General features: G+C 42.6%; 1 protein-coding gene across 3 annotated transcripts in view; it reads left to right on the forward strand.

Annotated features, from left to right (window-relative positions):
• Positions 1–1,403: 1,403 nt before the first annotated feature.
• The window catches only part of nbeal1 (neurobeachin-like 1), a 244,396-nt gene continuing 219,821 nt past the window's right edge, over positions 1,404–25,978 (forward strand). For all 3 annotated transcript variants that reach the window (XM_067988049.1, XM_067988050.1, XM_067988048.1), the window contains exon 1: positions 1,404–1,633. In XM_067988049.1, the coding sequence (XP_067844150.1) occupies positions 1,583–1,633 (51 nt within the window). In that variant the 5' untranslated portion in view covers positions 1,404–1,582. The remainder of the gene's footprint in view (positions 1,634–25,978) is intronic.

Below are 25,978 nucleotides of genomic sequence, written 5' to 3' on the forward strand. Positions count from 1 at the left end.
GGACCGGAAGCCAATATAGGTCAGTGAGCACAGGGTTTTTAAGGAAGTGAGACTTGATACTTGATACAGTGCAAGCAGCAGAAATTTGCTTGAGCTAAAAGTTACAGAGGGTTTAGGATGGCAGGCTGGCCAGAACAGCATTGGAATAATTAAGTCTGGAGGTGACAAAAGCATGGATGAGGGTTTCAGCAGCAGATGGGCTGAAATAGGGGCAGAGGCTGGCAATGTTACAGAGATTAAAGTAGGCATTCTTTATGATGTGTTGGAAGCTCAGCTGGGGGTACCAAGGATAGAGGAGGAAAAAAAAATCTAAAACATAAATAAATGGGCTATTGAACGTTATTTTTTGAACAAATGAAAACAGGTAATCACCAAGCATTTTGATACAGAGCTGTCAGCATCCAGGAAATTATAGAGTTGAGATTTAGCATCACAAAAATGAGACAGGCAATTTCAACAATTATGTTTTGTTTCAGCTAGATACCTGAAAAGCCCACGCTAATCATGCAGGACACAGAAGGAGGAGGTGGGAAGATTAGGTCAGTCAGGAAGAAGTGATTAGGAGGAAGTCAAACTTTCTTAAGATTGTTCAACAACAACTTGCATTTACACAGCACCTTTAACGTTGAAAAGTCCCAAGGTGCATCACAGGAGCATAATCAGACAAAAATGACACCGACCTAAAGAAGGAGACATCAGGACAGATGGTTTGGTCAAAGAGGTAGGTTTTAAGAAGCATCTTAAAGGAGGAGACGTGGAGAGGCGGAAAGGTTTGGTGAGGGATTTCCGGAGCTTAGAGCCTAGACAGCTGAAGGTATAGCCACCAATGGTGGGGCGAATGAATTCGGGGATGCACAAGAGGCCAGAATTAGAGGAACGCAAAGTTCTCTGAGAGTTGTCGGGCTGGAGGAGGTTAAAGAGATAGGGAGCGGTGAGGCCACAGAGGGATTTGAACATGAGAATTTAAAATTCGAGGCGTTGGTGGACCGGGAGCCAACGTAGGTCAGCGAGCACAGCAGAGATGGGTGAATGGGGGCAGTGCAAGTCAGGTTACGGGCATCAGAGTAGGGAGGCTGGAAGATGGGAGGCCGGCCAGGAAAGCATTGAAATAATCGATTCTGGGGGGCAACAAAAGCACGGATGGTCATAGTAATGAGACAGAGGGAATGGGTAGCAGGAAAAGAAGAGCTGCTGATTACCTCAGCATATGTCTTGTGGGATTTGATGGTGTCTGAGAGATGGAGGTGGTTCTACCTTTAAACAGTGAGCCTGTGTCAACACACCTGTTGGATGTCCACCATCACCTGAGCCTCACTTTGGCTTCCTCTACCTGAGCCTCGTTTCGGCCCCGCGCAGCCGGTTGTGCGCATGCTCAGTTCAGTTGGCAGTTGGGCTCGCGCGGAGGGAGCGGCGCGCTGAGGTTTTGAGGGGCTGAGTTTGGGAGTGGAGAAACCGAGCGAGAGCGCGGGGCCGTCGCCGCCCTCACCCTCACCCTCACCCCCGCCCATGGAGCGCACGGCCTCTAACATGATCGTTTCAGGAGCTTGAAGTGAAAGAGCCGAGTCCCGCCGCTCAGGGAGGGATGGCAACCGCCGAGCGTCTGTACGAGCTGTGGATGCTGTACTGCGGCAAGGTGAGGAGCGAGGGACCGAGGACAGGGCCCGGGGAGACTGTACCGAGCGGGAGAGGGCCGGCTCCCGGCCCCTGGACTGTACTGTACCAGGAAAGGAGAGGGGAGGGGAGGGAAGCGCCCGGCTACTGTATCAGGGAAGCGGCTGCTGTACCGGGGAGGCGGGCCCGGGACCCGGCAACTGTATCGGTCAGGGGCCGGCTGCTATCATAGTAGCTGCAGCAGAGAAGGAGGCCATTCGGCCCATCGTGCCTGTGCCGGCTCTTCGAAAGAGCTATCCAATTAGTCCCATTCTCCTGCTCTTTCCCCATAGCCTTGTATTTTTTTCCCCTTCAAGTATTTATCCAGTTTCCTTTTGAAAGTTACCAATGACTCTGCCTCCACCACCCTTTCAGGCGGCGCATTCCAGATCATAACAACTCAGAGTAAAAAAATGTTTCCTCATGTTGCTTCTGGTTCTTTTGCCGATCACCTTAAATCTGTGTCCTCTGGTTACCGACGCTTCTGCCACTAGAAGCAGTTTCTCCTTATTTACTGTGTCCAAACCATTCATAATTTTGAACACCTCTATTAAATCTTCCCTTAACCGTCTCTGCTCGAAAAAGAACATCCCCAGCTTCTCCACTCTCTGCACATAACTGAAGTCGCTCATCCCCGATACCGTTCTAGTAAATCTCTTCTGCACCCTCTCTAAGGCCTTAACATCCTTCCGAAGTGTGGTGCCCAGAATTGGACACAGTACTCCAACTGAGGCCTAACCAGTGTTTTATAAAGGTTTAGCATAACTTTCTTGTTTTTGTACTGTACTGGGTCATGGATCGGCTACCGTACCGGGGGAGACTGGGGCCACTCGGGCTGGCTGAGTACCGGGGCGGGGGAAACCGACTACTGTGCTGGGGGAGGAGAGAGATCGTCTGGGCACTGTACTGGAAGAGGTGGAGGCAGCAGTGAAATTGTAGTTTGAGCCCTACCAATTGAGGTTCTGTCTAACTGTGGTCTGAGTGCATGTACATATAAAATGTCTGTGTAATTAATGTGTGCTGCTTACATTGTGTGCACATGTCATCCTATATAGTACATTATGTAAGTACAGTTTGTGCATGTGTGTAGCATGTAAATGATAGTTATTAGAGTATTTGTATGCAATGTGTAAGCATGTGTATAACATATGAATGCATCTTGTGAATCCATATATAAATTAAGAGGCATAATATTCCATACACAGCTGTTGGTACTGAGGAAAATGTGTGGCCTTTGGCACCAGGAGTGATAATCCCACTTAAATGTATGGAGGTGTGTTTATTTTTAAGGGTGATGCATTAAAATATACCGGCAAATTGACTCGGTCCGAATGAATCGTACTTGGCAGGTCTGTATGCTTATGTGCAGCTATAATATACACCTCCATAATTGTGTGCATATATGGTCAAATTGGACAAGTACCTTGAAGAGAAACACACTTGGTTAGGACTTCTCACAGCGGGAAGGTTGAGCAGATGGACTTGTGGTCTTTTCTGGCTTTGAGGTTTTCTGTGTTTCTATTTTGCATACTTCTCGTACTCCTGCAGGTGCGTAAGTACAATACATAGCAATCAATCAATCAACAATGTTAATCGAAAATATCTTAATTCATCAATGTGCTTTTTTTTGTGGGCTCTGGGGTTTGTCCAGTCCCTGCAACAATGTTGTAGAACAGCAAGGGCGCCCCTTTTTCAACCCCACCCCCCCCGCACCACATTAATAATTTTTACCCCTCATACCCTGTTGAAGTTTAGGAAGTGTTTTGGTGTTAATTCTGCCCTGGCCCCCATTACACCCCCAGTCCGGGCTTGATGGTGCCGAATCCTGCTCTGATACAGTGGCATGGGTGCTGGTATCCCAGCTAATTGCTGTGGTAGTATAGTGGCTATGATCCTGGACCAATAATCCAGAGAACATGAGTTCAAATCCCACCATGGCAGTTTGAGAATTTGAATTCAGTTTTTAAAAAAAAACACCTGGAAATAAAAATCTGGTATCAGTAAAAGTAACCGTGAAGCTGTCAGATTGTCGTTAAAAACCCAACTGGTTTACTAATGTCCTTTTAGGGAAAGAAACCTGCCTCTCGACTAGTTTGGCCAATATGTAACATTTTTGTTAGGTAAGGGATATGGAACCAAGGTGGGTAAATGGAGTTAAAATACAGATCAGTCATGATCTAATTAAATGGCAGCAGGCTCGAGGGGCTGAATGGTCTCCTCCTGTTCCTATGGTAATTCTTCTGTGTGAAGAAAGATGTGGGCAGAGAACAATTTAACAATGAAGGACATCGCAACTCAGCCTGATCATATTCTCTTTCTACATCCACGTGTGCATTTTCTAGCACGGGTTCACTGGATAGCCATCAGGAATGACAACTTGTGCAAATTTTTCTCTTCTTCACCACTTCCCCCCCCCCCCCCCCCCCCCCCCGCCGGCTCAGGGCTAGTGAGGCCAATTATGGAGCCGCAAGTATTCTAGTGCCTATCATCAGGAGATGATTGCACATTCCCGACTTTCCTCAGCCCCACTGAGACTTGTCTGAGTTGGAACTCCTTATTGGCTAGCAACAACTTGTATTTCTGTAGCGTTCCATACATAGAATCTGACAGCACAGAAGGAGGCCATTCAGCCCATCAGGTCTGTGCCAGCACTTTGAAAGAGCTGTCCAATTAGTCCCATTCCCCTGCTCTTTCCAAATTGCCCTGCAAATGTTTCCTTTTCAATTATAGTTCCAATTCCCTTTTGAAAGTTACTATTAAATCTGTTTCCACCGCCTTTTCAAGCAGTGCATTTCAGATCATCATAACTGGCTGCGTAAACAAAAATTCTCTTCATCTACCCTCTTGGTTCTTTTGCCAGTTATCTTTAATCTGTGTCCTCTGGTTACTGACCCTCCTGCCAGTGGAAACTGCTTCTCCCTATCTACTCTATCAAAACCCTTCATAATTTTGAACACCTCTATTAAATCTCCCCTTAACCTTCTCTGCTCCAAGGAGAACAATCCCAGCTTCGCTGGTCTCTCCATGTAACTGAAGTCCCTCATCCCTGGTACCTACATGCAGGAAGGTGTCATGGTGTTTCCAGCAAAGTAGAAGAAAAGTGGTGGACATGGGTGGGAGGCCAAAAGTGCAGTTGGAAATAAGGACTTTGAAGGTAAGGCAGGTGGAGGGAACCGGGTAGGGAATCCAAGCAGCAGCCAATGGTGGAGTGAGGTGTTGGGAGTGTTGAAATAACTCCATTCACACTTGTGCTGCAAATTCATATTCATTATGAATTTGTAGCAGTCAAAGCAGCTGCTCAGGTATGAAGTGCGCACTGCTTCTTACCACGATTAGTTAAAAAGCTAGTGAACACTCCAGCGGCTGTAACTAAATGCATCGTATCGTGTACTGAGCCATAAAGACTGCAAATGTCCCAGGCTCAAACAGTGGCTTGTACTGAAATAGCTGATCTGAGATCTATTAATGGTTAGGGAGAGGAAAAAAAAATCATCCAGCATTCTTGCTTCTGATCACGATGCAATAACTCCTGATGGAATGTGCGTGTGTGTAGATGTCAAGTAAGAACAGGATTGGGACTCAGCTGTGATGCCTTCCCATGTCTGAACAACCGATAAGATGAACCGATGTAGAATGGCCATGTGGATGAGGTACGGGGGGAGCTACAAGCACGAGTGGAAATGCATTCAGCATATCTTCAAGAGAAAAGGATAAAGGGGAGACTAGAGATCTAAAAGTCTGTAGCTTAGCCAGAGTTAGGCTCAGAGCAGGCTCATTGAGGCTGCTATAAATTTTGTAATGCTGAAAATCTGAATTCTGGGTGGGTAAACTTAACACTCACCAATTTGGGGCAGTTCTCCTGTCAGATTTGCTAATGCTGATCTGAACAGGATCTCCATAGGGCTGATTGTGTAATGTGTTGGCTGCATTGGTTCTGGCTGAAGTTCTGGAAGTATATCTGATATGTACATTAACCTGTTCATTTGTAGATTGAATTTTGTTGATCTTTTGATCCGCTAATTATTTTCATCAGCATTTATGTGATGCCTTCACCCTAAAGCAGTTGAGAATTTACTGAATGTTATCTAATTGCAGATCTCCGCTTGGGCTGGGGCTGTGTGAGATGGGGTGGACAGCCCCAGAATCAAGTTGTGATTCTGTTTACTCCGTTTGTAACTTTGGTTCAAATCATGTTGAGCAGTATCTTTGTTTGAAACTGTCAGGATGTTGGGAGGTACTGTGTGTTGAATTGCTAACATGCTGCATCACCCAGGAGAGGTGGGATGCCTATTCAGATTTCCCTCACTGCTCAATTCATAACAACAGCCATACCATTGATTGGGGGAAATGCTGATTTGAGGCCATGCATCCCATTGCAAGAGGAAAGGAAGATTGGATGGAGAATTTGACTGATATTGATAGCTTGGGAATTGGCCAAAAAAAAGGAAGAAGGGAAATACTTGCATTTATATAGCGCCTTTCACAGCCTAAGGATGTCCCAAAGCGCTCTACAGCCAAATAAGTACTTTTGAAGTGTAGTCACTGTTGTAATGTAGGAAATGCAGCAGCCAATTTGCAAACAGCAAGGTCCCACAAACAGCAATGAGATAATGACCAGATAATCTGTTTTAGTGATGTTAGTTGAGGGATAAATACTGGCCAGGATACCGGGGAGAACTCTCCTGCTCTTCTTTGAAATAGGCAGCATGACTTTTAGAGAGGGGATTGATGATAATGGGGAAGTGAAAAAAATAGTTTGGAGGGGAAAAGAATAATGTGTGTTCACTGAAAAGAATGTCAGTGTAAAATGGTATTTTTTTAACCCCACATCAATGGCAGTGAAAATGACTGTCAGTTGTTGCATTTTATTTATCAAATTTTATTTACAAATAAAGCTGACTGTAAGCATACTTCAGTGAATGCACTATATTTGGGTTGTTTCTTAAAAAAAAATTCTTCTGGCCTAGCTTTGTTGTGGTTGTATCCTACTACTACTTGAGATGTTTTGAATGTGGCTGGGGTGGGTGTTTTTTTGTATTCATTTTTAGAATATGGGCGTCGCTGGCAAAGCCGGCATTTATTGCCCATCCCTAGTTGCCCTTGAGAAGGTGGTGGAGAGCTTTCTCCATGAACCGCTGCAGTCCGTGAGGTGAAGGTTCTCCTGCAGTGCTGTTAGGTAGGGAGTTCCAAGATTTTGACCCAGCGACAATGAAGGAACGGCGATATATGTCCAAGTCAAAATGTGTGTGTGAATTGGAGGGGAACTTGGAGGGAATGATGTTCCCATGTGCCTGCTGCCCTTGTCGTTCTAAGTGGTGGAGGCTGCAGGTTTGGGAGTGTTAGTTGTGTGTATCTTTTGAACAACGAGGCCCTGGCCCAACCCAGTACACACACATCCTGAAGGAAGTAGTGTATATAAATTTTAAAACGAACAGTTTTAAAAAAAATTTGTGTGCACAGCTGGTCCTCCTCCCGATCAGCTGGATTGACTGAGGGTGTGAACTTCTTTTGTGTGTCACGATACCATCCATTGCTTGGAGGACAGGGGTCACAGCTCTCGTATTGCCCAGGTTTAAAATGAATGAAGTGGTTCGGTGTTTTCTGAAAATCTTGTATGGGAAAAAGAAACAGTTTTCATTTTCTGGGATTCTGTTACCATCAGTGCTGATTGTAACTCAATGGGGCTATAATCGCTTAAATCTTAAAAGACCCAGGGTGCCTTTTGTAGGGAATTTACTTTGTAATTTTGAGTCAGTATTAATAAGTTCACTGGTCCCCATGGTCTGTTATTAGTGTCAGTAACTCTATAAGAGTTTGATAAATGTTCTGCTTTACTCAGCTAGGTACTGTGTAACTGAATGAAGGTCAATGTAACAAAGCTGATGCATATTTATGGAGGGAAGAGAGGAAGGGTAACGTAAAATGGAGTGAATGGATATTGTGTGATAGTTGCACAAAACATCCTCTGAAATCTATTTTCCCCCCTCCCTCTACCCCTGTTTTGTTTGAAAATACAGTTAAGGAAGCATCTGTGAGCACAATGCTGCTTAAATAAAAATAGAAAGCACTGGAAATACACAGGTTCATCAGCACTGGAAAATATAGATTAACATTCTGGATGGAGATCCTTTGTTACAATGAAAGTCACAATAAGAACATAAGAAATAGGAGCAGGAGTAGTCCGTAAGACCCCTCGAGCCTGCTCCGCCATTCAGTAAGATCATGGCAGATCTTCTACCTTAAATGGAGTACTGTGAGCAGTTCTGGGCACCGCACCTTCGGGAGGACATATTGGCCTTGGAGGGAGTGCAGCGTAGGTTTACTAGAATGATACCCAGACTTCAAGGGTTAAGTTACGAGGCGAGATTACACAAATTGGGGTTGTATTCTCTAGAGTTTCGAAGGTTAAGGGGTGATCTGATCAAAGTTTATAAGATATTAAGGTGAACGGATAGGGTGGATAGAGAGAAACAATTTCTGCTGGTTGGGGATTCTAGGAGTAGGGGGCACAGTCTAAAAAATTAGAGCCAGACCTTTCAGGAGTGAGATTAGAAAACATTTCAACACAAGGGTGGTAGAAGTTTGGAACTCTCTTCTGCAAACGGCAATTGATACTAGCTCAATTGCTAAATTTAAATGTGAGATAGATAGCTTTTTGGCAACCAAAGGTATTAAGGGATATGGTCCAAAGGCAGGTATATGGAGCTAGATCATAGATCAGCCATGATCTTATCAAATGGCAGAGCAGGCACGAGGGGCTGAATGGCTTACTCCTGTTCCTATGTTAAATCTACTTTCCTGCCCTTTGCCCAATGCTGCTTGTCTGTTGGAAACTTACTGCCCTACCCATGCTATCCTTCACGCCATCATTGGAAGATGGAAGTAATTGTTTTTAATAATTTAGTGGTTTTTAATAAAATTATACTTTATTTCAAAGAAAGGGGAAGTGCTGAAATTTAACCTCAGCCATTGCAGACCTCCTTGACATCAAATCTTAAGAGGTTATCGTTGTATAAAATACTCTGTACAATTAATTTGTCACAGAACATCATAGAATAAATATGGGTTTTCTTGTGTGTTTAGGCAGCCTACCTATTCTGGATACTTGTTGCGCAGTTTCTTTGAGAAACCGAACAAAAGTAAAATCTGAGTACAGAAGCACAGTTTCGTCTTGTATATGTCGGAGCAGAATTTGCTTTTGTACAGTACATTTTGCCCTTATTAATGAGAAGGAGGATCTCCGTGTTTGATTTTAGTGCGTTGCAAACAGGCGCAGAAAGCTAATTACTTCCTCCACCCCCGTTTTTTTTTCCCGTTGTCCTAGACCATCTTACGAGTGCTGATGTAAAGCTTTTGACAACAGAGAAGGCAGTAGTCTGAGGTTCCACCCACCGATGGTTTAAGGAGAAATGAATGTAGTGCCTTTATGATGCTACTGGATATATTCTATTATAATATGTAGGGACGTAAAACCCTTCAGAATACATAACTAAATTGGCGAGGTTTGTTGTTCATGTCTTTGTTTGCCATAAGAAGTGATGCTGGCAAAAACTGACCCAAAATGGAATAAAACGTGCTTATGAACTCCCGAGATCCACTGATTAAGAATAATGTAATTAAAGGCATGATACAAAGCAGTAAAATATTTCAGTGATGTTGGGCTTCACGAGCTTCCTTTACTGTTGTGGTTTGACATTCTCTTAAACACCTCTGTGTTATCCCCTTCGGTAGTTTTCTAGGCCAGATTTCTCCAATGAACAGCAAGTTTGCCTAAGGTGAACTGGATCATCGCCTGGTTTCTGCTGGGGACCTTAGCGGGTGTTACAGTTGGCCTTAGCACCCTTGGGTCAGGGAGGGGAAGATAATTTCTCCTGCTGATTGTTTTCTGATGACCTCTGCTGCAAGTGTGTGTGTGGATGTCAGCTAAGGACTGGATTGAGAATGGCCGTGATACACCCTGTGATTAAATAGTCTAACTCCAGATTCACACACATAATAGCCAAATGGTCAAAGTACTATAGACTGGTCAGGCTCTTTAAACAAGTGCCTTCCAGAGGGAAGAAAATGGGCAAAAATAGTATTCTAACTTGCCTCGTACAAGGTTTAAATTATATTTTGGCTCTGGTGATTAAATAGGAAGTAAAGTACTTACCTTGTGTATAGTATTCCTTTTAGTACAATGGAGCAAGGTTGCACAGATCTGAATAAGTTCCAATGTGGCTTCAGGAGGAACAAATGCTGAACAAGACTTTGCTTCTGATTTTTGTTACCTGTAGGGTAGGGAACTTGGCAGGAGAATCCCTGTTTTGGTGTCAGTGTGGCAATCTGGGGCCATTGGAAACTTGAATGAAGTCATTTGGAGATCTATTTTAAGGTGGAATATTTTTGAACAAATTGGAAATAGGTTTCATGATCAATTCCACAAGTTTCTACAAGTGGTATCCTGCTTTGAAAGAGTACAGGAGAAAAACAATGAAAGGGAGGCACAGATATAATCACGAAGTATTCCTGAGAAGGTGCAGCACTTAACCTTGGCAGTGGGATCTTTTAAAGGTGCAGCAAATGTGAGAAAGGAATCTAGGGATAGGCTGGGTGTCATTACGTCAAAGGCCATGTGATCACAGCTCCACAATTTTTGTACAGTCCATGGGATTTTCAGAAGGCTTTCGATCAGGTCCCACACAGGAGGTTGGTGAACAAAGTTAAAGCATATGGAATTGGGGGTAAAATACTGGCGTGGATTGAGATTTGGTTAACAGACAGAAAACAGAGAGTAGGAATAAATGGGTCTTTTTCAGGTTGGCAGACTGTGACTTGTGGGGTACCGCAGAGATTGGTGCTTGGGCCCCAGCTATGCACAATTTATAGCAATGATTTGGATGAGGGGACCAAATGTAATATTTCCAAGTTTGCCGTTGACACAAAACCAGATGGGAATGTGAGTTGTGAGGGGGATGCAAAGAGGCTTCATGGGGATATAGACAGGCTAAGTGAGTGGGCAAGAACATGACAGATGGAATATAATGTGGAAAAATGTGAAGTTATCCACTTTGGTAAGAAAAACAGAAATGCAGAGTATTTTTTAAATGGTGAGAGATTGGGAAATGTTGATGTTCAAAGGGACCTGGGTGTCCTTGTACATGAGTCACTGAAAGCTAACATGAAGGTGCAGCAAGCAATTAGGAAGGCAAATTAGGTTGGCCTTTATTAAAAGAGGATTTGAGTACAGGAGTAAAGATGTCTTACTGCAATTATATAGGGCCTTGTTGAGACCGCACCTGGAGTATTGAGTACAATTTTGGTCTCCTTACCTAAGAGAGGATACATTTGCCATAGAGGGAGTGCACTGAAGATTCACCAGACTGATTCCTGGGATGGCAGGATTGTTTCATGAGGAGAGATTGAGTAGACCAGGCCTGTATTCTCTAGAGTTTAGAAGAATGAGAGGTGATCTCATTGAAACATACAAAATTCTTACTGGGCTTGACAGGGTAGATGCAAGGAGGATGTTTCCCTTGGTTGGGGAGTCTAGAACCAGGGGTCACAGTCTCAGAATAAAGGGTAGGCCATTTAGGACTGAGATGAGGAGAAATTTCTTCACCCAGAGGGTGGTGAATTTTTGGAATTCTCTACCCCAGAGGACTGTGGAGGCTCAGTCATGGAGTACATTCAAAACAGAGATCGATAGATTTCTAGATATTAAAGGCATCAAGGGATATGGGGATGGTGCAGGAAAATGGAGTTAAGGTAGAAGATCAGCCATGATCTGTTGAATGGTGGAGCAGGCTCGAGGGGCCGGATGGCCTACTCCTCCTCCTATTTCTTATGTTCTTATCCAATTAGTCTTACTCCTCCCTGCTTTTTCCCTTTAGCCCTGTACGTTTTTCCTTTTCAAATATATATCCAAATCCCTGTTGAAAGTTACTGTTGAATCTGCATCCACCACCCTTTCAGACAGATCATCATAACTTGCTGAATAAAAAAAAATTACTTGGCATATTCGATTGAACATCTGTCAGGCTCAAGAATACGAGCTCCAGCAAGATGAAATGCCAGTGTGAGCTGACAGAAGAGTCGTTATATTATCTGAGAATAGAAGAATTTTGGTCGATAGTTTGGTGCTCGAGTTGTGGGAGTAAAGACCCTTCTGCAGTCTTGGGGGGATTGAGCCAAGTAGGAACGGAAGAATATAAGGAAGGATCTGGTGGTGGTTGTTTGCGGCTAAAAGGTTGCTGGTGACCAGTTGGCAATCATATAGGGTTCCTTGAATGAATGAATGGATGCTGTGGGTCTATAATGAGTGTGGTTGGGGAATGTATGCTGGAGGAAGTACATTAAATCAGTTGAGTCACTTCTTAAGGTTGGGGAGAAGCAGGAGACTGAGGAATAAGGGCATATAGGGGAAAGGACCATTGTAGCTTGTACAAGAAATCATCCTCTCACTTTGTCCTTGGGAAGGATAGAGTTGTCTGTTTATGTAATATGTTTGAAATGTTTATTGGTGGGCCTATTGTGTGTTTTGTATATCATGTCATTACAGCACTTGTACAAGATGATCTCCCACATTAGAGTTTGTTTTTAAAATTCTTAATCTTTGGTGGATAATCCTGTTGTGAGGCTGTCCCTTAAAGGCTGAGAGACATAGGCCTCGCTGCCATGGTGACTGTTTTTAGACTGACTGGAAATTGTTTTTCTTTTTCAAGTCACTCTTGGATTCGATATGGTCATACGTAGCGGGTGCTTTCTGTGGTGATAAATTGGTTGAGACATTAGGACTTCCTGTAATCAAGGTGCAGGATGAGGCTACTACCAGTGTGATTTTCAACTAGCTGCCAGAGGACCAATAAGTGGCTCCCTCCAGGTTTTACTTCTCTCCCTGCTCACAGTGCACTGCAAGTGTGTTGACACCTGTACTCCATATTATTAGAATTTGGTGCTCTAATGCATAGTTCCTACAAGCTGCCTGTCAGGCCACATGTTTCTACTTGGATCTCTAGAGGGCGGTTATCCCTGGTGTCCTGGCCAATATTTATCCCTCAACCAATATTTTTTTTTGAAAAAGCAGATGATCTGGTCATTATTTTATTGCTGTTTGTGGGACCTTGCTGTATGCAAACTTCAGCTACATAGAGAGACTAGAGAACTGGGGTTGTTCTCTTTAGAGCAGAGAAGGTTAAGGAGAGATTTGATAGAGGTGTTCAAAATCAGGAAAATCTGTTTCCAGTGGCAGTAGAGTCGGTAACCAGAGGTCACAGATTTAAGGTAATTGGCAAAAGAACCAGAGGCTACGTGAGGAAAAGCATTTTTCTGGAGCGAGTTGTTGTGATCTGGAATGCACTGCCTGAAAGGGTGGTAGAAGCAGATTGAATAATAACTTTCAAAAGGCAATTGGATGAGTACATGAAGGGGAAAAATTTGCAGGGCTATGAGGAAAGAGCAGGGGAGTGGAACTGATTGGATAGCTCTTTCAAAGAGCCGGCACAGACACGATGGGCTGAATAGCCTTCTGTGCTATATCATTCTATGATAAATGCAAGTCGTCTTTCTGACATTTGCGGTTGTCTGAAGTTCGAACGGTGCTCATGTTTGAAACCATACAGCAGGCAGGCTTTGTAATGCAGTATGAGGCGTTTAATTTACATTCCTCTTTGAATTTAAATGACATTCTTGCATGTTACTGCATCATAATAGTTTTCAGAGCCTGCCCTCTTGAGAGAGGCATGGTAAAGTAATATCGAATATAAGATATATATATATATTTATTAGTGTCTCAATTAGAGACTTGTGATGTATTTGTAGTATGCGCTTTCCTATTGCTATCACCGTATCAATTTTTAGCAAGCACAGTGCCAAATAGTCTATGCTGATAGCTTTGAAATCTGCAGTTAAAAGGAGTGTTTTTCAGCAGAAGTGCTGCGCTGTTTTGTTTTCACTTAACACTTGGGAATCCCTGTCCTTTAGAAGCGTGCTGTGTACATCTGTAGCATGAGATATCTCGTAATGGATTTTGTTTCCACCTGTTGCCCTATGCTGGCTAGTACAAGTATTCATAGGAACGCAGGCACATGAATAGGCCATTAAGCCCCTCAAGCCTGTTCAATGCCTGATCCGTATCTTAACTCCATTTACCAGCCTTGGTTCTATATCCCTTGACATCCTTACCCAACAAAAATCTATCAATCTCAGTTTTAACATTTTCAATTGACCCGCAGCCTCAACAGCTTTTTGGGAGGGGGAAGAGTTCCAGATTTCCAGTACTCTTATGTGAAGAAGTGCTTCCTGACATCACTCCTGAATGACCTAGCTCTAATTTTAAGATTATGCCCCCTTGTTCTGGGCTCCCCCATTAGGGGAAATCATTTCTCTGTGTCTACCCTATCAATTCCTTTAAAATCATCTTAAACACCTCAAATAGATCACCCCTTAATCTTCTATACTCAAGGGAATACAAGCCTAGTCCATGTAACCTGTCCTCAAAATTAAACCCTAATTAAGCGCTTTGGGGCCGTCCTGAGGTCTTGAAAGGTGCTATATAAATGCAAGTTTCTTTTTTTACATGTGGCAAAAATGGTATTGAAAATCTGTTTTAACATTTCTTGGACTGAATTAGGTTTACACATTGAAATGTGTGTGATCTTTGGAAAACTGTTTAAAATGTTGCAATCTTGTCCAAATCACATTTAAAACTCTAGATTTAAGTTTGTGGGTAAAGGGAGTGTTATAAAGTAGAATTCTTAGCACAGTTGGGAGTTTTTGGCCAGACCAAGTTCCAGGAACACTTGAGGATTAACCCAGTTTAGCCATTGTGGTGAGTTTGTGTGGCAGTGCAAAGTTTGTCAGTGCTGCTTTGTAAATCTTGTGTTTTAATAAATGAAAACCTGTAAGATGTGCTACCACCTCTTTGGCAATCATCATTTGGGAATGCCTGAACAGAAATCTGCTTCACTGTGTTCAACTGCCCTTTCTAGCTTTGTCTTTGCAGTCCTGTAGCATCTTGAAGATACTGGTCTTTTACATCCCTTTTTTAAGTGTGTCCTAAACCTTTAATGCAGACAACAGCTGGGATCTATAAATGACAAGCAGTCATTTCCTCCAATACATGTTAGGAGTTAAAGATTCTGACCTTTTCTCTCCCCAGTTTTAGGGCTGTAGAGCTGAAGGTATGCATTGTAAATGTTGGCTGTTACTTTTCATGTAGACTTAACATAAAAATCGACAGCTGGTGGGTGTGTTACACAGGCATGCTTTCAACATATTTTCTGCTCAAAACCCCCCTGCCCCCCTACGTAAACGTGAAGGACTGTATTTAGACCGAGTAGAAATGGGACTGTTTACTTGAACATTCACTTCCACATTTTGCTGTCTGTGTTTGATGGCTTGGCATTTATGATCAGTTAATGGTCTCAATTTTTTTTTTGGGGGGGCATGATCTTGCACGAGTTACATCGAGTCTGCAGCACAGAAGCTGTCCATTCGGCCCAACTGGTGTACGCCAGTGTTTATGCTCCACTGGAGTCCACATGAGCCTCCTCCCTCCCTATTTCATCTAACCCTATTAGCATACCCTTCTATTCCTTTCTTCCTCGTGTACTTATCTAGCTTCCCCTTAAGTGCATCTATGCTATTTGCCTCAACTACTCCTCATGGTAGCATGTTCCACATTCTTGCCACTCTTTGGGTAAAGCGATTTCACCTGAATTTCCTATTGGATGTATTAGTGACTATCTTTATATTTATAACCTCTAGTTTTGGGCTCCCCCACAAGTGGAAACATTTTCTCTACGTCTCTCCTGTCGAGCCCTTTCTTTATCTTAAAGACCTCTATTAGGCCACCCCTCAGCTTTCTCTTTACTAGAGAAAAGAGCCCCAGCCTGTTTAGCCTTTCCTGGTAAGTATATCCTCTCGGTTCTGGTATCATCCTCGTGAATTTTTTCTGCACCCTCTCCAATGCCTCTCTTTCCTTTTTATAATATGGAGACCAGAACTGTGCACTGCACTCCGTGTGTGGCCTAACCACGATTCTATACAAGTTTAACATAACTTCTCTGTTTTTCCATTCTATCCCTCTAGAAATGAACCCCAGTGCTTTTTTTATGGCCTGCATTGCTACTTTGTGATTTGTGTATCTGTACCCTGAGATCCCTTTGCTCCTCGTCCCTATTTAGACTCTTACTATCAAAGCAGTATGTAGCATCCTTATTCTTCCTACCAAAATGCACCACCTCACATTTATCTATATTGAAATTCATTTGTCAATTACACGCCCACGCCCCACATTAATGTCTTTTTGCATTTTGGCACATTCTTCCTTTTTGTGTCAACTGCAAATTTTGAAATTGTACTTCCGATTCCCAAGTCGAAATCGTTATCGTAATTTGTGAACAACAGTGGTCCCAGTACCAAATCCCTGTGGAACACCACTTCCTACCTTTTTGCCAGTCTGAGTAGCTACCTTTTAATCCCTACTCTCTGTTTTCTGTTTTGTAGCCAGCTTGCTATCCAATCTGCTACTTGTCCCCTGACTTCACATGCTCTGTCCTTAGTAACGGATCCACAATGTGATACCTTATTGAAGGCCTTTTGAAAATCCAAATATATTACATCTTCTGCATTACTGCGTTGTCTGCTTTTTCTGGTGATACTTCAAAGAATTCAGTAAGATTGGTCAAGCGTACCTTTCCCTTTTGAAATCTGCCCTGACTACACTTTATTATACTTTCATTTTCTAGATGTTTTTCTAGCACATCTTTGAGTAAAGATTCCATTATCTTTCCTACCACTGACGTTAAGCTAATTCCCTGAAATAGACCTGAATTCAGGTCTATAGTTCCCTGAACTTGTTCTTATATTTAACAAGGGAGACAGAACATTAGCTGTCCTCTTGCACTATTCCCTTTTCCATTTAATTTTTTATATATTAATAGTGTCTCTGTTATATCTCCCCAAGCTTCTTTTAATATGTGCGGATGCAGTCGATCTGAACCAGGGGTTTTATCCTCTGAGTTTGATTAGTTTATCAATTATATCCCTCTTTCCCCCCCCCCCTCCCCCCTCCCCCCCCCCCCCCCCCCCAAATCCTAAATATCTTCATATCTTTTTGATCTCTCCTAATGCCATGCCCAGCTTGTTAGTCTCCCTAGTAAATACTGAGGCAAAGTAACTATTCTTTATTTCTGCCATTTTGCTGTCATTACCTGTGAGTTTATCTTGTGCATCCCTTTTTTACACTATCCCTGTGTTGTTTTTCTCCCTATATTTCTTGGTTGAAGGAGGCATGGAGTGGGCAAATTAACTTGTGTTCCTGCCATTGCAATTCTTGAGCTGAAGTCCAGGGACTCGGATGCACATCCTACAAGAATTTCACTCCTATGTCTCTTCCCCCAACACCCTTCTCCATCTCACTGAGGAATGGATTCAAAATGTGGAAAAATGGCCCATTTCCCAGGAGGGGATGGGACATTGAAATAGACATTTAAATTGGCTTTTGACAATGTCAGTGATTGTTAAACGTTGCCCCTCTGAGTGATTGTCCTTTGGGGCTTTCCAAAATTGGCACGTTTTCTGTTCTAATTATTCACATAATTTGTAGAAATTAATAGAACCAGTTTCCCTTTTTTTGCCCCAGACAATCTGACAGAGACAGGCAAAACGTATGCATTTTAAAATAGTAGCTACAGTAAATGAGGGTTAGAGCCATGCAGCAAAAAAAATCATTGGGGCCCTGGGATTTGTGATTACCGCAGAGCTTGAATCCTAGGCTCGATTCATGCTCTGCATTTACAGTAGTTGCCATCCCCATTGGCCTTATTTAAAGTTTCAGGGCTGTAACGCTCATTTATATTTAACTTGGGGCGGGGGGGGGGGGAAGAAAGGATGCGGAAATGCCTTTTTCAGGATGCAACGGCATTTTAAAGATTTGGTTGCAATCCTATTTTAATTTCTGTGGTGATAGGAATCTTGCAGCCTGAATTTGGGTGGTTAATTACAGTGAATCGCTGAGTTGCTTACTCTCTACAATTCATTGGATTGGTTTAAATAGGATTGCATGGGGTTAAAATAAGCCTGCTTCCTTTTAAGTTGCGCTATTGGTTTTTATTGACTCTTGTTGACTGGTTTAAAGACTCTACTCTTCAGCTGTCAACTTTCTGGTCCAGCAAACAAAGGCAGTAGTCCAGGTTACTAAATTAGCGGGTTCCACAAGCCTGGATTTTCAGCTTCAGTGCTTTGTTGCCGTGGGTCAGCTGAGCAGGGATACTCCACTTATATAGTGGTGGTCGAGAGGAGCAGCAAGATTGGAGCCTACAGATGGCCAAGATCATAAGGAAAGAGATGTGTTGAATCTGGACGAGGAAACTGAAAATCAGAAAAGGCTTAATAGGAGTTTTGCTAGCGAATTTGCAACTTTTGAGCCCTGGGCACCAAGTAGACTTTTGTCCAGCCCTATAGTACAAACCAGATTCCAGCAGAGATGCACACAATGTGTGAAGATCATAGTGCTGTTGATGATAACAGAGTGCCAGAAATTAACAGCCCGTGGAGTCACTTTTCATCCCATCAAAGGTCAAATTTTCCACCTCCAAACAAGATAATGGGACCCAGAAGGCAAAGAGATTAAGTAAATGAAATATGATTTTCTCAAGAAAAAGACGCTTATATTTAATCCACTTACCTTTTGACTGTGTGCAACTTCAAAAATTCCATGTATTTTCTTTATCATGTTTAAGCATAAGAACATAAGAACATAAGAAATAGGAGCAGGAGTAGGCCAATCGGCCCCTCGAGCCTGCTCCGCCATTCAATAAGATCATGGCTGATCTGATCCTAACCTCAAATCTAAATTCATGTCCAATTTCCTGCCCGCTCCCCGTAACCCCTAATTTCCTTTACTTCCAGGAAACTGTCTATTTCTGTTTTAAATTTATTTAATGATGTGGCTTCCACAGCTTCTTGGGGCAGCAAATTCCACAGACCTACCACCCTCTGAGTGAAGAAGTTTCTCCTCATCTCAGTTTTGAAAGAGCAGCCCCTTATTCTAAGATTATGCCCCCTCGTTCTAGTTTCACCCATCCTTGGGAACATCCTTACCGCATCCACCCGATCAAGCCCCTTCACAATCTTATATGTTTCAATAAGATCGCCACTCATTCTTCTGAACTCCAATGAGTAGAGTCCCAATCTACTCAACCTCTCCTCATATGTCCGCCCCCTCATCCCCGGGATTAACCGAGTGAACCTTCTTTGTACTGCCTCGAGAGCAAGTATGTCTTTTCTTAAGTACGGAGACCAAAACTGTATGCAGTATTCCAGGTGCGGTCTCACCAATACCTTATATAATTGCAGCAATACCTCCCTGTTTTTATATTCTATCCCCCTAGCAATAAACGCCAACATTCCGTTGGCCTTCTTGATCACCTGCTGCACCTGCATACTAACTTTTTGATTTTCTTGCACTGGGACCCCCAGATCCCTTTGTACTGCAGTACTTTCCAGTTTCTCGCCATTAAGATAATAATTTGCTCTCTGATTTTTCCTGCCAAAGTGCATAACCTCACATTTTCCAATATTGTACTGCATCTGCCAAATCTCCGCCTACTCACCCAGTGCCAAAGGAAACCTATCATTGTGATTTGGTCTTTGGAAAGGACTATCCTGGGACATACTTTCTATCAGATTTATTCCAAAAAACATATTTGAAGTTCTGTAACTGTGCCAATTGTTTCTAATTAACATTGATTATACCAGTGCCTTAGGGTGACAAAGACAGATTAATGCCAACAAATCCCCTGTGTGGTGAGTTCCTGATCCCTACCAGTCATTTAAGGAAGGTAAGGAAAATCTGAGTAAAGCTGGGTTCACACGGTGTACCTCCTGACTGGTGTCTCAGAAGCAGGCTCGTGGATTCTGACTGTGGAGTCTTCCAAGTCAGTGTTTTTGTACAGCATATAGTATCACATGTTTGTAAAGAAAGAACTTGCAATTATTTTTACATGCTCAGGACATCCCAAAGTGCTTTATGGATTATTTTTGAAGTGCAGTCACTGTTATGTAGGCAAATGCACACAAGGTCTGCTGCTTTAGAGCCCAGTGACTTTAACTCATCCCAGACAGTTTCTGTGACTTTAAGGCGTAATATTTTGGGGTTCAGATGGCTTGTTGTAAGCTCTCAGAATTCTTGCCTGATCCCCTTAATGACTGTCTTTCTAATCTATCCCTGCTGTCCATTATTCTGCATATAATGTGATCTCTGCGACAGTGGAACCTGAACATGAATAATTGACTCTGATTTAATTTGTTTAGTGAAACTGATGATGGCTTGGCAAACATCCCTGGAAAGTGGTTCTAGAATAGCTTATCATTCCTGTTTTTCAGGTTTGGACTACTCATCCAGTTTCCTTCTATGCAAAGAATCTGTGGCATTTACAGTTGTTTAGCATTTTTGTGAGCTTGGTTATCTGTGGGGTGTTAGTGCACTTCAAGACAGTTTACCTGGAGTGGCTGGCTGATAGTCATAAATGTGAACCATTGGGCATAAACAGTGCAATAATTAGACTAATGAAAAACCACAATTTTTCAAGCTTCAAGTTTACATTTATCAGGCAATTTCACAAAGGCTCTTTCTGCCAGGCTGGCTCATGTTAACTGATGCAGTCTGCTAAATTTGTATTTATCTCCTGGATAGATATGAATTTTCCTTCCAATAAAAATATTTGAGATTAGGGCTTTTGACAACTGTGTAATCAATGATTTGGATATAGGGAGTGGTATTTCAGATTTCAAACCCAGAGCTTTCACAAAACACTGTTTTCACTTGGTGAAACTAGATCATGATTGAAAATTGTGCCAAATACTGTCTGGCTTTGTAGATTGATAGCATATCAGATCAAAACGTAAATGTTGTTTTGTAATGCAGCCAGTTTGAGGAACAGCTTCCTATGTTGAACCTAATTTGTACCAAGTACAACATTAGTGGATTGCAACGATTTATCAGCGGCACTGCAAGCCTATGAGATAGACTTAAAGAAGATTGCCAAAATTAAAAACTGAACAAAAAACATTTGGAGGAGCTTATTGGTGAGTGTCATTGGGGTGAAGGAAAGGGGTCATAAACAGTCCTTAGTAAGGATAGAATCATAGAATGGTTACCGTGCAGAAGGAGGCCCGTTGAGCCCGTGCCGGCTCTCTGCAAGAGCAATCCAGTTAGACCCTCTACCCCGCCTTTGTCCTTCAAGTACTTATCCAATTCCCAAGCTGCTCTCACACATATGACTCATCTGCCTAGAATCATAGAAAGGTTACAGCACGGAAGGAGGCCAATCGGCCCATCGAGTCCGCGCCGGCTCTTTGCAAGAGCAATCCAGCTAGTCCCACTCCCCCGCCCTATCCCCGTAGCCCTGCAAATGTTTTCCTTTCAAGTGCTTATCCTGTACCCTTTTGAAGGCCGTGATTGAATCTGCCTCCACCACCCCCTCAGGCAGTGCATTCCAGATCCAAATCACTCACTGTGTTTAAAAAAAAAAGTTTTTCCTCATATCATCTTTGGTTCTTTTGCCAGTCACCTTAAATCTATGTCCTCGGGTTCTTGACCCTTTCGCCAATGGGAAGTTTCTCTCTATCTACTCTGTCTAAACCCCTCATGATTTTGAACACCTCTATCAAATTTCCTCTCTACCTTCTCTGCTCTAAGGAGAACAACCCCAGCTTCTCCAGTCTATTCACGTAACTGAAGTCCCTCATCCCTGGAACCGTTTAGTAAATCTTTTCTGCACCCTCTCTGAGGCCTTCACATCCTTCCTAAAGTGCGGTGCCCAAAATTGGGCACAATACTCCAGTTGTGGCAGAACCAGTGTTTTATAAAGGTTCATCATAACTTCCTTGCTTTTGTACTCTATGCCTCTACTTATAAAGCCCAGGATCCCATATGCTTCTTTAACCGCTTTCTCAATCTGCCCTGCCACCTTCAGTGATTTGTGCACATATACCCCCAGGTCTCTCTGTTCCTGCACCCCCTTTAGAATTGTAGCCTTTAGTTTATATTGCCTTTCCTCGTTCTTCCTACCAAAATGTATCACTTCGCATTTCTCTGCATTAAATTTCATCTGCCATGTATCCGCCCATTCCACCAGCCCGTCTATGTCCTCTTGAAGTCTATCACTATCCCCCTCGCTGTTCACTACATTTCCAAGTTTTATGTCATCTGCAAATTTGGAAATTGTGCCCTGTACACCCAAGTCCAAGTCATTAATGTATAGCAAGAAAAACAGTGGTCCCAGTACCAACCCCTGGGGAACACCACTGTATACCGTCCTCCAGTCTGAAAAACAACCATTCAGCACTACTCTTGGTTTCCTGTCACTTAGCCAATTTCCTATCCATGCTGCCACTGCCCCTTTTATTCCATGGGCTTCAACTTTGCTGACAAGCCTATTATGTAGCACTTTATCAAATGCCTTTTGGAAGTCCGTATACACATCATCAACCACATTGCCCTCATCAACCCTCTCTGTTACCTCATTAAAAAACTCAATCAGGTTAGTTAAACATGATTTGCCTTTAACAAATCTGTGCTGGCTTTCCTTAATTAATCCACACTTGCCCAAGTGACTGTTAATTTTGTCCCGAATTATCGTTTCTAAAAGTTTCCCACCACCGAGGTTAAACCGACTGGCCTATAGTTGCTGGGTTTATCCTTGCACCCTTACAACCAGGATCTCCCAAGTTTTTGAGGATCTTTGGGAGCCTAGGTTAATGGAAAGCAAGCCTGTACAAGGGTCATGGGGAGAAAAGAAAGACTTGTATTTATAGAGCACCTTTCATGACCTCAGGACGTCCCAGTGTGCTTTACGGCCAGTTAAGTAATTTTGAAGTGTAGTCATTGTTCTAATGTTGGAAATGCGGCAGCTAATTTGCGCACAGCAAGGTGTCTCAAACAGCAATGTGGTAATGACCAAATAATGTGTTATTTTTCTAAATAGAACCATGGGATCCTTTACATTCACCTGAGAGGGCAGACGGGCTCTCGGTTTAACATCTCATCCAAAAGACGGCACCTCTGACAGTGTAGCACTCCCTCAGTACCTCACTGGAGTGTCAGCCTAGATTTTGTGCTCAATTCTCTGGCGTGGGACTTGAACCCACAACCTTCTGACTCCAAGGCGAGAAGGGGCTTAACTGCTAAATATTCGAGTCGTAAGATATGATTTTTGAAACATAAGTACGTCTAAAACTTGACCTGTAACTTCTCAAATAACATTTTAAAAAGAACTGTTGTGATTCTTAGTGGCTGATTTCAAATGTTTCTTAAAATTTCATTAATGAAGCCCAGGGGCCAAACATTAAACCCTTGCTTAATTTTCTCAAGGTTGTTTAAATTACTTCTGGATCTACTGAATTGCAATTCTTTCTTTTCATTTCAATTGATGTAGGAATTTTCTGAGGTCACAGCTAAGCTGATAATCGTGTACATTTAGGCACTCTGATACTCCTTTTCAGGACTAGTTCTGAGGATGTCAAATGCTTTGCCTTTTTACCCTTGTGGGCTTAGGTCTTAAGGTTTTACAAAGAATATACTGTTTGAACTAGATGTTAATAAAAGCAGCATCAGGAGCTTTGAGAACCTCTGGTGTTAGTTAGGCATAAAGGCAAGTGAAAGTTGCAAGAAGTCCTTGGAGAGTGTCTCAGTTTTTCTTCCCCTATATAAAATGTGAAGCAATAGTTTTCTGTGCATGATAGATGGTTCTGATTTCCCAGTGTCTGGGCGGAGGGAATTGCTTGACTGAATATTTTTGTTGATCAGTTTTTATGGAAAGCTGCACAATGGATTTTTTTCCCCTGCGTGTGGCTTTCTGAAATGTAAGTGCATGCTTTCGTAAAGCTTTGTCATACAGCAGTTCATTTTTGAAAGTCTGATATCTGAACCAGTGCCCCAAGGGTTCTCCTATTCCCATTGCTTTTGGTTCACAAACTGGATTGATATGGTCTTGTTGATTAAATGATCATTAAATCATTTCTACTCCTTCCATACCCTGAAGTATTTGGCCGTGTCAATTTTTTTGCCAGATTACTTAGAATATGCCTGCTTTGGTGTTTGTTCTTGCTTGTAGAGATGTAGACCTTTCCTGGAATAGTTGTGGCCCAAGCAAAGTGTAACATCAAGTAGTGAAAAAAGCAAAGCAAAGAAAGACATCACTTTTTTTTGGCTTAATTGTCCTTGATTTCCCTCATCTCTGTGCTGACACCTGCCTGTCTGACATTGTTATGGATGCGTCAGAATTTCTTCTCAACTCAACATCAGGAAAACCAATGACCTCATTTTCAGATTTTGCCATAACTCTGATTCCTTGCCACTGACTCCATTCCTGCTTCCACCTGTCTACTTAGGCCGAACCAAACTAGGCAAAACCTTGGTGTCGTATTCAACATCAAGCTGAGCTTCCAACCCCACACCTTACCTATTGCCATGAACTCTTAATTTCACCTCTGCAACATCATCTGCCTCCAGTACTAGCCCTACACCCACTGCCACTGAAACCCTATCCATGCTTTTGTCACCTCTAGGTTCAATTTCTCAAATGTAATCTTTACCAGCCTCATCTTCCAACCTCTCATCTTCCACCCTCCATAAACTCTAACATGGCAAAAATCAGCTTCCCGTATGCAGTCCCCGTCATCCCTCGCTCATCCTTGCTGACCTTCATCACTCCCCTTTCCTCCCCTTTAATATTTAAAATCCTCATGTTTTTCAAATCCCTCATGGCTTCATCTCACGTGTCTGAGGCTTCCTCCAGACTAATAGCCCCTCCCGCAGCCTTCGGTCCTCTAACTCTAGCCTTTTGTGCATTTTCCTATCTCCCTGCTCTACCATTGGTGACAGAACCTTCAGCCACCTCTATCCTATTCTAACCCTTCCTAAACCCCTCCACCTCTCCTTTTCTCTCTCCATCTTTAAAAACTTCAAAGCTTTATCTCTTCAGCAAAGCTTTTGGGTCATCTCTCTTCACACCTTGGATCTTTGGATCTGTTCCTCTAATCCTTGTTTTTTCTTTCCGTCCTCTAAAGTGCCTTTTTTACATTATAAATGGTTGTTGTTTACATACTACAGTTTTAAATTGAATGTTATGCTCTATGCATGATCTCCTTGAACAGCAGAATGGTTCCCGAGAGATTAATACCAAAGGATGCAAAGTGGGGAACATGCAGCATTTGTATTATATAGTGAGCAGATCTTTCAGGACTAAAAACCTCATAGGCACTCGCTTAAAAGAGCAAAATGGGAAAGGAAAAAACTTGAAATTCACTAAACCTTTTGACCTAAAATAAATGTAAGTACCCTGTTTCAAATAGTTCTTTCACTTATATGCAGATAAATCAATTGCCTTTTGGTCATAGAGCACAAGTTGTAGGTTTTTAATTTTTCTGAAAAGCGGCAGTGTTCTGAGATTCTTCGAAGCATTTATACTTGGTTTATTTTAAAAGTCTCGTTGAACATTCGCCCCTCATGTTTGGAAATCCTGATTATTTTACACTTTAAAAAGATCAGTTTATTGTAAAACCACAAATGGTTCCCTAATTTCCTTTAGGGAAGGAAATCTGTCATCCTTGCCCAGTCTGACCTATGTGTGACCCCAGTCCCAGACCATTGTGGTTGAATCTTAACTGCCCTCTGAAGTGGCTTAGCAAGGCACTCTGTTGTATTAAATCAGGGCAACTAAGGATGGACAGTAAACGCTAGCCTTGCCATTGATGTCTCCATCCCGAGAATGAATTAAAAAAAATTAAGATGGGGGCACAAAATGTTCGGAGCAGTGAACTAACAGTGCTCGCCGCTCCGCAGATTTATACCAACCCGCTGACGTACTGTGATCTTTACTTCGGGCACTTCCTCTAATAGGCAACGGAGAAGAGCCCAGCGTCAGTTCAAGTGAAGCTAGGACCTTGGGAGAAGTGAGAGGGATCGCACTCTCCCCATGACCAATCAGATTGCAGCATTTTTGACAAGCTGTGTAACACTCTGCAGGCTTCAAACGTTAAAACCAGGAAGTGAAAGGTACAACATTAAAATCATTATAAAAAAGATATAGACAGTGGGGGGACAAAAGAGGGTAAGAAATAATTGAATTAAACAAAAGAAAAAGGGAAAAGTTTGGCAGTCATTAAGAGCTCACCGTTATTTTGCAAGCAATTTCTGCTCCGTCACTATTGCATGTGCTGACTTTATTATCTTCATTTTAGACCAATGGTGATTCATAGGACTATGGTTCCAGGATTGAAACTGTGTGGGGTCAGGATGGATGAGAATGAATGTATGAGAAGGCTTTCCACTTGTTTCTGG

The sequence above is a fragment of the Heptranchias perlo genome, chromosome 7 (assembly GCF_035084215.1).
Source record: "Heptranchias perlo isolate sHepPer1 chromosome 7, sHepPer1.hap1, whole genome shotgun sequence".
Lineage (NCBI taxonomy): Eukaryota > Metazoa > Chordata > Chondrichthyes > Hexanchiformes > Hexanchidae > Heptranchias > Heptranchias perlo.